The sequence below is a fragment of the Dysidea avara genome, chromosome 7 (assembly GCF_963678975.1).
Source record: "Dysidea avara chromosome 7, odDysAvar1.4, whole genome shotgun sequence".
In the NCBI taxonomy this organism is placed as follows: Eukaryota; Metazoa; Porifera; class Demospongiae; order Dictyoceratida; family Dysideidae; genus Dysidea; species Dysidea avara.
Genome location: NC_089278.1, coordinates 34,663,968 through 34,674,937, shown reverse-complemented (window position 1 = coordinate 34,674,937; position 10,970 = coordinate 34,663,968). Strand labels below are relative to the sequence as shown.

Below are 10,970 nucleotides of genomic sequence, written 5' to 3'. Positions count from 1 at the left end.
ATCACAGTAATCCAATTATTTAAATGTATAGTTGGACTGTCAAGTTTTGGTGTGCATAATTATACATGTATCAGGCTTTCATGTATACAATAGTATATAGAATCCTTTTTCACAACCTAATTTTTTGTCAAAGCAAACCATATATATTCTGGTTACGTTACGCAGGTATAGCTTCATTATGTAGGGTCTTGTATACATCACATAAATTTGCTATGTTTGTGTGACCTTGTTTACCTGCATGATCATGCAGTGACAAATGTTTAACTGTATATGCATGTTACGTATAGTTTGTGAAGTGCTGCTATACTACAATATAAAACATACTCATGACATATTGAGTTGCATTATAGTATCACTTGTAGAAGAGTGATGTAAACCATGCTTCACACAAAGTTTGTGATAAATTGTTGTTGTGATCATGAATGAATCTTGCTAAGGTATATGACAATTCACTTGGCCACAATCGAGTTCCTGACAACAGAAACATCATATGCATATGTAAGTAACATTTTGTGATAAAAAGTCAAATAGTTACATCAATGGCTGCATAATAATTGTAGTTACATGTATTACTATACCACTTCATATACACTAAATGTGTACATAGATTTGGCACTACTTTCATTCTATGTGGGTGACTACAATAAAAGTTTTGTGGTCTAACTTTGCATGCCCCCAAGGAATGACGGTAGTCCATGTTCACATACAGAAAATTGTCTTTAAAATCTTTTTGTTTTTTGGCTATATCAAAGTTTCTGGATTACACCAGCTTTCAGTTGCAGGTTCCTAGTGGGACAGTGATTAAATGTATCATCAAACTAGACAAAAACAAAGTTGATTGGGGTAGTATAATTTCAATACAGTAAGCATCCAAGGAGCTTCAGCTTGAGTGTGGCTAGCTAGGCATCATTTATGTCAACGTTATTGTTACTTGAGCCTCGGATACAGCTGCTAGTGTTCTGCATATCTATTAATCAATATATTTTCTAACCTAAAGAGTATTTGTTGGGTGCTTCAGTACAGTAGGCATCCGCTGATCTCCAGCTTGAGTGTGGCTAGTTATGTCAATGTCCAATGTTACTTTACGCTCAGATCCAGCTGATAGTGTTCTTAGTTAGCTAGCAGCTACCAATATAGCATTCATTCATAGAAATTCAGCCTCCTTTGAGATTATGTTTTCAATCTGCTACATATTTTTCTCATTAAAAATTTGTTATAATAATATTTTGTCATTTTTGACCCGCTGAGCGAAAACCGGCTGTTTTCACAAAATTTTATTTTGCAATAAAACAGTAAAAAAATATGCATGCTACATAAAGAATTTATGCACATTTTAATTGCATCAGTATGCACTAAACAAAGATCAATTCAATCAAACCCATGTACCATCAGATTGGCCATTTCATGGGGAGTAAAAAATGTTTGTTTTGTTTCCGTACAGCGTATGGCTTGTTAATAGATAAGTTTCATGATAAGGAATTTTAAACCATTGCCCCTAGCAACCTGAATTTTACATTATCTTGTAGGTGTGAATGTCAAAAGCAATGTCTCAAATTTTTAAAAGCATAGCATATATAGGTCATGAGATATGACATTCTAAGTTTGCAGTTTTCCCATACATTATCTATGGGAGGGGGTAACAGTTGCCCCTTCTGGGCAATCACATGGATAATGTATGGGAAAACCACAAATTTCAAAATGTCGTATCTCATGATTTATATACTCTATCATTTTCAAATTTGGAGAAGTTACTTGTGAGATTCACACCTACAAATAATGTTAAATTGAGAAATGACGAATTTGTTGTTTTCTCACACATTATTTATGTGATTGCCCAGAAGGGGCAACTGTTGCCCCCTCTCATAGACAATGTATGGGAAAATGACAAACTTTAAAATGTTATATCTCATGACCTATATATGATATCCTTTTAAAATTTGGAGATGTTACTATATACATTTACCCATACAAATATTGTAAAATTCAGATAGCTACGGGCAACTTTTGTTATTATGAAATTCATCCATTACGAGCACTAAATTTACAATGCAGTATTGTAGAAATAAAGTTTACCAATGTCATTTTATTGTTGGAATGACTTTCTTACTCTGCACGGAGAAGTACAGGGTAAACACTATACCTTGATTGATTTTCCAGTTCATGGTGAACAGAACCCCGTCTTCATAGCTTGTTGCAGTCATGAGTTATAAATAAGCGCCTGTAATTTATTTGCTGTATTTTTGCTGTACAAATCGAATTACTCCTGTTCCAACTTCCAACTGTCTAGCGCTATAAGTCCACAACTGTTCATTACAAAAGGCTGAAACTTTGGCTGTCCACTCCTTTGTTACTATAGACAAAAGAGAAGCAATAAAATGGAATTCGTTGAATGTGCAAAATGACTGGTTTGTGCTCAGCGGGCCACATTTATCAAAGACTTATTGTGCCAAAATTTTTGAGCTGAAGATTTTCAATGTTCCTGATGTATGATGATAACATTTCAGATATAAATGGAGTACTTGTACTAAAATTTGTGATTTTGATTTGTCATGTGTGAGAATTGGGTACCATGATACATAAAAACTGGAACCAACAACCACTCTAAAGTTGCCAGGTGTCCTCAGTATTATCATGTAATAGTTGTCCAATGATTCACAAATTTTACAAGTCACTATCATAATATACACTCCTCACCTTTCACTGTATGTTGTAGAGATGCTAGCATGTATAAAGGAATAACAGACGAATCAGTAGTGAAAGCAGCTTCTTTGATCATCCCCTTCTGGACTTCAATGTATGATTTCTACATAAGTGAAAAACCTCTTGTTTTAGGAGCATTTACCTTGGATGCACATTACTCACCACTGTTATAGACACTTGATCTTGCACAACTATGAACGAGTGCCGTACAACAAATGGTGGAGTCTTACCAAACAGCCATTCATAGTCCTATATTACAGCAACACATACAATAATCAGTACACATAGTGCAACTAAGTGAAATTATTATTACACGCCAGACCTCATGGCATAAAGAAACTCTTGCTTACATAATAGTAGTTTTATCAACAAAACATTCCTTTAAAAGTCAATATTAACACTGAAACAATTTGCATATGCTGATAATAATGTTTGCTACAACATTAACCTACGACAGTCAGTCCAGTATGTTGGACAGTATATGAACACACTTTATATGACTATTATATGTTCAAACTATTGAGAGCTGTTACTCATCATGAATTTCATAATAAAATAAGTACCAAGCATTGCAAAGAAAGAAACTCTTCCACAATTGCCTACCATCTACACACAGTAGTTTGATTAGCCATATCTCCAGTGTGGTTAATGTTGCAGCATTACACTAAATGCTATTAGACTGCATGTGATGGTATTTTGATGCCAGCACAAAGTTACTACACTATCCAACTACCAAGTTTCAGCCTTCAACTTGTTGACAGCTGGTTATAACAGCTTGTACTACAGTTACAGACATGTCTACTGTCTATGACTCTGTGAAGGCAATTGCAACACCTTGGACAGGCCAGTAGGTGTTGAATGTGTACAATGGGAACATTTGCGAATTTACTTTTCAGACATATCCTGATGTACTGTCAGTATGAAGTGAAAAATGAGTGCACATCAAACAATTTGCCTGGACATTTACTGCTTGTTGTTTCCTTTATTCTACATCCCTTTCTGATATCTCAACCATTTGTTTCAAACATTGAAGTCAGCAATGTGCTGTGCAACTGATCAAATCTCAACCACATACTGTCTGTGAGGACTTCTCTTGAAACATAAGCAACTTTCTGTAAATTAATGAATTTTCCTCATTGTAATATATAGAGGGAGTTCAATGCTGCTATGATGTATTACAACATGAAAGAGATCCTTTAGCTAGGTATACTGTTCATTTTGTAAGCTGGACATACAGGTTTATATATATAGCAAAAGTAAAAACTAATACTAGCTAACAGATTATAAGTACTTTTTGTTACCTTCCATACAGACAAGTAGGCTGTCACTATTATAGTACTGTTAACCTCAGCTGCTCAGTGTTTACATATATAATTACCTTGGGCATGGCTTGTGGTCCCACTAACCAGTAATTAATTACATGCCAATTCTATAATGTCTGGCCTTCCTTTTAGCCTAATATCACACATTTAAACTCTACATGCTACACTATGAAAGGACATTCTTTCTGCACTTGGCATTTAACATAAATGGCCTGATCTCCGACTGTTATTTTGCACTTTGGTAATTGTGAGATTTATCCTACTACGTGCCTCTGGCAGGCTGTTCAAGTATTTGACACTGGATCTGTGAACCCAAGGAAGGCACAAGCATAATTATTACATATATATATATAGTAAACAGAATTTACCTACAAGACATATATATTAGTAGAATATAAAGTATATACACCAAAAATGTATAATGCCTAACAGTTGTTCTGGCAACGAAACTGCTCACAGGTACTAACAGTGGGCCATGTAAGATTGACAAGTATATTTTCATGATCACTTACAAAGTGCACAGACCGCAAGGGTGTCTTCTTTAAAACGTTACACAAATTACACCCTAAGTTTAAGCTGCTGTAGTTTGGTTGATTAAAATCAGTAAAACTTGAACTCTTCTTTCTTATGCATGATGTCATCAAGACTAGCAAAAAATAATTTTGTGTCTAAAATAACCATCTCATTGTGCATTAGTAATCTCCACAAAAATAACATTGCACTTAAATATCTAGCTGTACTGCAACATTGCAATAGTAAGCTAGCTCATTTCAGCACCAGCAATTCACTTTCCCTCTTATTCTTTAAATAAAATTAGTGTTAAATGCTGCAATATGTATACCAGTACCTTTTGCTCCTCTGTTAATTGTAAAATTCCAGGAAACTGGTCTTCATCTTGTGGGCTGATAGTTTCCACCTGTGTAACAATTAACCTTGCAAAGTACACACATGAAAATAATGCTATACCTTTCCTAAAGTTTTATTATTGAAATAATATGCTACAGCTTCACATGCTTCTTCACATGTTATTTCTGTACAAACACTAGATAAGTTTCTTACAGGAGACTTGATGCTTGCAGTAGCACTAGTTGAGGTGATCCTATCAGCCTGTACATTGCAAAGGAAGAATAATATTATTGATAGTAAAGTAATCCCCTTAAAACACACTCTGCAATGACACAGCATTTACAAGACTTATTTTTAGATATTACAAATTGTACTATTTTTAGACTTCTGTATCATACCTAATAAACAAACTTTATGGCAAGCCACTTATCCCATTTAATAACAAAATGTTACCACATCACCACCACAAACCTTACCATGTCAGACATTAAAGCACTGCTTAATGCTTCCAAGTTTGTGTGTATAAGTAATGTGTAATGATGATATGCTTTGTCTCTTGTTAAGCGTGAGGATGATCCTGATACCTGTATGCAATATAAACACTAAGATACTACACTTTTTACGTGCATAACAATGAATTACCATGGGAAAGCAAAAATATATATTCTTCAATGTCTCTACTCCTTAGTCAGGAAAAACAGCATCAACCAAAATAGGCTGTTTAACACTATCTGTTTTAAATTTTATTATCTTTCAACAAAAGGTTATTTTGCACATCATTTATAAGAAGCAGAATTAGTATCTGAAGGTGGAATGGCAGAATGGCATTCACAGATGTGTACCTTCCAATGTCCATTTAGGATGATGTCGTCTTTCTTGTTAACTGACAAATCTAGGCCCCATTTGTCTTTCAATGCCTGACAAGTAAGACCAAGATTATTTCTTCGGCAATAGCCTTGTTGATTAGTAAATACTGTTATATTCAAGTTCTCTGCATCCTGCAATCATATTACCAACAATTACTATAATTATGCATGTAAGTTATGTACTGCACTGTGCAAAACGTCTGAGAAAAAATAATGGAGATTGTGATTACATTTTCATGGTGCATGGTGCAACCATGAAATTCTATCAATGTGATGCAAACTGCACTTGACCAGGCTGATGTTTCAGTGCACAGACTTATCAATTACAGTGCATCTACTGAAAAGGGTCTGGTATGTTTCAAATAGCTTGTGCCATTATCACTGCATGTGTATTGTGTATCATGTATGCACAATCATACATTTGCAATTGTTTGCTACTAAAATTCCCAGGCTTTATTGTAGAGACATACACTGTACCTCATTATGACTAATGTTTTTGACAGAAGTGCCATAGCAACCATTCATGCTCACTGTACCCACTGCACCCTCATTATTTCCTAAATGCTTATAGTGCTTCCCTTTTATTATGTTTCTGTGCATTTTTGCTACATAGCTGTAGCCACAGAGTATGGTAAAAACAAGGTGGATAATAATAATGCTCACCTAAATAATTGTGTTTATATATAATTTATATTTTTAAAATTTCGTTTATGGCACTTGTATGTAGGAAGCCTCATACATCTTCATTTTTCCTGTACTACTATACGTCACTAACAAAATGGATATCAACACAAAAATTGCGGCTTACATGATAGACTGTTCCTCCTCCAGATTGTCTTCTAGCTAGTTGTACACCTGGAGTGTTGACTTTGCATTCCAGCCATGGATTCTGAGTTATTAATAACACATTACTATTGTGTAGAAAGTTATATTGCCATTTACACTGATAAAATAGCTCAATGTTCACATTTCCATTTGTAATAACCTTTGTCCAACTATTCGAAACCACTGTACAGGGGATTAAACTAAAAATGTTGATTATGAGGTAAAGTTGCCACTTAAACTGGGTAACTTTACAACAGACATAAGTTGTCCTGCAATTTCCACCTGCTAGTCAACAGGAAGTATGGTACTGTTCAGATGTAAATCTTATGTGTAAGTGGAAATACATACACTCAGTACAAGATGGAACTCGCTTTTTACAATGCTGTGAGTGCTCACCAACAGAGCATCCTTTTATGAGTACTATGCACTCATCAAGTGTTGCCACTAGTAAGGTGACCTTGTATAAGTATGCACATAATAAGGAAAACTTAGGAATTTTAAGAATCATAGAAAGATAAAAGTAAGGAAACAAAGAAGGTTGCCTTCATCTGCAGATATACTAGTGGACATTTCATCCTACTTCAGTCTATGTCCATGAGGGATTAAATGTTCACTAGCCTTGTAACATTACTATGATTGGTGAACCCGTGCATACTGCATCAAAGAAAATAAAGGCACCAGAATTAATGTTTTCATCTGAACATGCACCCCAGTTATCAATTACTGGCTGGAAGTGAAGTGGCCATTATGCTTCACTTTCAGCTATATATGTTCAGCCCATTACACAGTGCATGTTCAGCCTGCATGCTACAAATAAAGAACAGTATCAGAAACACCTCTGCAATCAACTCAGTCACTACGGAAAATATGGACAATTCCCATTTACAAATGGGAAGCTATGTATTGCGCTACCACGAATTGACACCTTAGTAGAAATAAACGGGACACAAAGGAGAACAAAGGTAAGTCCATGATGCATGTATTGTACATACTGCGGTATGCCAAAAGATACATCTTGGGACGAAGTCCCAAAAACCAGCTTCACAATACCATCCTGGCCCCTTGGCAGTATTGGTTAGGTATACAATCCCAAAAGTGCCTTCATATGCTTCCAATAAATTGTTACAATTTTTAAAATTATTCAATGGAATTAATTTTCTATAATTGCCTGTCTGCCTGATTCCTTCAGGCAAGTGTAATTTGATAACAGCTAAGGCTACAGGCTTGAGCTTTTCATCTGATTTTTTTGGCCAGAAAGACCCAAACCTCCGTGATCCCTAATATACAGTACTACCGTACTGTATGATATGGACACCAACAAACTTTATTTCCACTACTATACATCTCCAATTGTACAGTGCATTGAGTGACAATCTGCAGAAGATGTATGGTAAATGGGATACAGTCCTACACTCAAAATTATCTGCTGTAAAAATGTTACTGAAATAGAGTATCTTTTGTTTTCATGCTATGTATGTGATAGACCAGATAATTTAGTTACTATTTGTACATAGATTTGTCCTCATCAAACAAACAACCGCTTGTTAAGAGGGGTACCTGTAATGAGTAAAACAGCCTTGACTTGACAAAAGTGAGTGAGTGTATACTTGATAGGAGGGTCTGGAAACTTGGGAGTTGCAAGTGTGAATTTGCATCTGAGCAAAGCCATAGTTACACAAGACTCTACTGCACTTTATGGAGAGCTATACTTGCCACATTTATGTGTCTACCACTGCATGAATTCACTGCTATAATGTCACTGCTTTTAACAACGTTCTTACATGTTTAGTTATAGTACTTAACTATACGCTATGAATAGGATTTACATAGAACCATACAAACTAAGGTGACATATTTTTGCTCTGCACAAATTAAGCAATACATCCTACAATAATTTTATATCAACAACATAACTGCTTGCATACTTGGTGTCGGCCTATCACAACCTGTAAAAATCAAAATAAATACAGTAAATGAAATAGCAAAACACAAACCATGTGTTTTAGCAAGATACCTCAATTCACATATAAACAGGACATTCACCAGAATTTCAACATTGTTCACACCAGTATTTGCAGATGCGTATGAATGACAATGGTTGCATGGATTTACGCATGTTCACCAATTTACACAAGTTGTAAACATATTTTCACAAGTTTGTCATGCAGTGAACATATGCAATGTTCACAATTCATAGACAGACAGACATACAGACAGACAGACACACACACACACAGACACAGACACACACACACACACAAACACACACATCAAATCTGTTGTGCTTTTGTGCATGTTTACAACAATGTTTACACATGTTCATAAGTGTGCAAGCAGGTTCACAAATGTTCATGGGTGTTCACAGTTGTGCATGTGTATGTTAACCAGTGCTTTTTATTAGAGGTGTACCGATATACCGATACATATCATATCGGTGGCCAATATAGAACTTTCTACTATATCGGTGGGAGCCAACATTGCTGCTAAAAACTGATATGATACATTGATATACAACTGAACTATCTTGAGGACACTGTCCAATGATCAAGCCACATTATAAACCCTAATATTTAGCTAACAAGGGTGGGAAACAGTAGTTAACTTCCTTGTCTTTCGCAAAGCTATCTAAGTGCCACACTAAGCCATCTGAGTGCATGCATAATCACTGTTTTGTTGTCACAAAGCTTACCAATCATACACCAAACACTCATAGTGGTGAGCCTTGGGAAACAGCAATAAGATGAACCAAGAGCACAGCTTAAAACAACCAACCATCTCTGCAAGCCATTAAAATGCAGAGTAATTTGGACTTAATCTTGGCAGGGGCATGTATTGAAATATTTGTGGGTGCCTTATAGTCTGAGTTGTCAATAGGGGCCACACCACCATGGGTAACCAAACATAGCCAATAATCTTAAGACTGTCTTCAGTAGTTAAAATAAAGTTGAACATGGCATATGTGGTTCTTCAAATACAAATAGCTACACTTAGTTATATCGGTATATCGGATTCGTATTGTATCGGTTTCGAAATGATTAATCTCATATCGGATCGGTATCGGATCAGTTTAGTTTTCTTATATTGGTACACCTCTACTTTTCATAGCCTTTGTTCACAAGTGTTCATAAACATGTTTATGCTCAGTCTCCAATGTTGGTGTTCATTTAATTTTGGAAGTGTGTTCACTACACATGGCAGTAGAGATGTACTGATAAGGATTTTTCAGTTGTACTGATATCCGTACCTTAAAGAGCCAATACAGATTTTATTGATCCGATATTTGTATTATTCTGTAAAGTGTTAATACTACATAGCTACAGGTGTAATAGCTACTACACAATGCGTACTCTGATATGATTTGGTAGTATATATGGAAAAAACAGAAGTGGTGTAACCTTAGCATAACTATACCTGGTTACTTATGGTGGTGTGGCCTCCATTACACTGCACAGGCAATAGACGATATGCACACTCTATTACTTGAACAAAAAATGGTCAATTAAGCGTAGACGTGCAAAAGAAGTGTATGGCAAGCGAGATGGCCTGTCCTTAGCTCGAGTGGTGAGTTATTGCTCGAGCCGCATTTGCTTCCCATACTTTTGTATGGGACTTCCGCTTTTAAGTTACCGTCGAGTTTTGTGCCGTCTACACTTAATTGATCATTTTTCGTTCGAGTAATAGAGTGTGCATATCGTCTATTAGTCGTACAAAAATTTTAATACATGCTCCCACCTGGATTACTCAGCACTTTTATGAGTTGAAAATGGCTGATACAGCAGATTGTTATGTTTATTCAGCGTAGTTCTTTATTTTCTTAAAGTGTAACAGCTACTGTTCTCAAAAGACCTTGATCAAGACACACGATAGTGTGTCGTGCGGCCCAAGAAGCCGGCGCGCCACACCGTGAGTATATTAACAGGAAGAAAGAAAACGCAATTTTCACACCTATGTAGCTCTGTGATTCCTTATCCGATTGGAACCAAATTTGCTAGAGACGTGCCGCCCAGTTAGGGGAGTCTACATACCAAATTTGAAGAAAATCGCTCCAGCCATTTCCGAGATACGAGCGAACAAAATTTCGTTTTAATTTCTTCGTTTTTTTTCTTCTTCTTCATCTCGCACACTTCGCAACATTCGCCATAAAACACGAATGCGTGCTCGGATTGGGCTGAAATTTGGCACACTTAAAGGGCTCATTAAGGCGGATCTCCGTACCAACGTTGGTAGGAATCCGATGAACATTCACGGAGTTATGACCGATTATTTGCGTAAAATAAGGTCGAAGGTCTGTCACGCCTACAGGGTAAACGCCTTGGAAGAATCAGTTGAAAATTGACATGTAGAAGGAGCAACCATCGTAGGAGTGCCTTTTTGTGGTTTGAAAGGAATCGGGATAAAGACCATGGAGATA

The 10,970-nt window shown here is 36.1% G+C and overlaps 1 protein-coding gene across 2 annotated transcripts in view; it reads right to left on the bottom strand.

The window, feature by feature from the left end:
- Positions 1-334: 334 nt before the first annotated feature.
- The window catches only part of LOC136260494 (lipoyl amidotransferase LIPT1, mitochondrial-like), a 31,287-nt gene continuing 20,651 nt past the window's right edge, over positions 335-10,970 (bottom strand). The window contains exons 5-14 of one of the 2 annotated variants that reach the window (XR_010703559.1): positions 8,485-8,505; positions 6,543-6,623; positions 5,711-5,866; positions 5,345-5,452; positions 4,989-5,129; positions 4,870-4,938; positions 2,863-2,949; positions 2,695-2,803; positions 992-1,125; positions 335-471 (exon numbers count right to left, since the gene is read on the bottom strand). Coding sequence is in view for 1 of the 2 variants with exons in the window: in XM_066054234.1 (XP_065910306.1) it covers positions 353-471; positions 2,695-2,803; positions 2,863-2,949; positions 4,870-4,938; positions 4,989-5,129; positions 5,345-5,452; positions 5,711-5,866; positions 6,543-6,623; positions 8,485-8,505 (891 nt within the window). In the remaining variant the exon portion in view is untranslated. The remainder of the gene's footprint in view (positions 472-991; positions 1,126-2,694; positions 2,804-2,862; positions 2,950-4,869; positions 4,939-4,988; positions 5,130-5,344; positions 5,453-5,710; positions 5,867-6,542; positions 6,624-8,484; positions 8,506-10,970) is intronic. The other variant, XM_066054234.1, reaches the window with a different exon arrangement.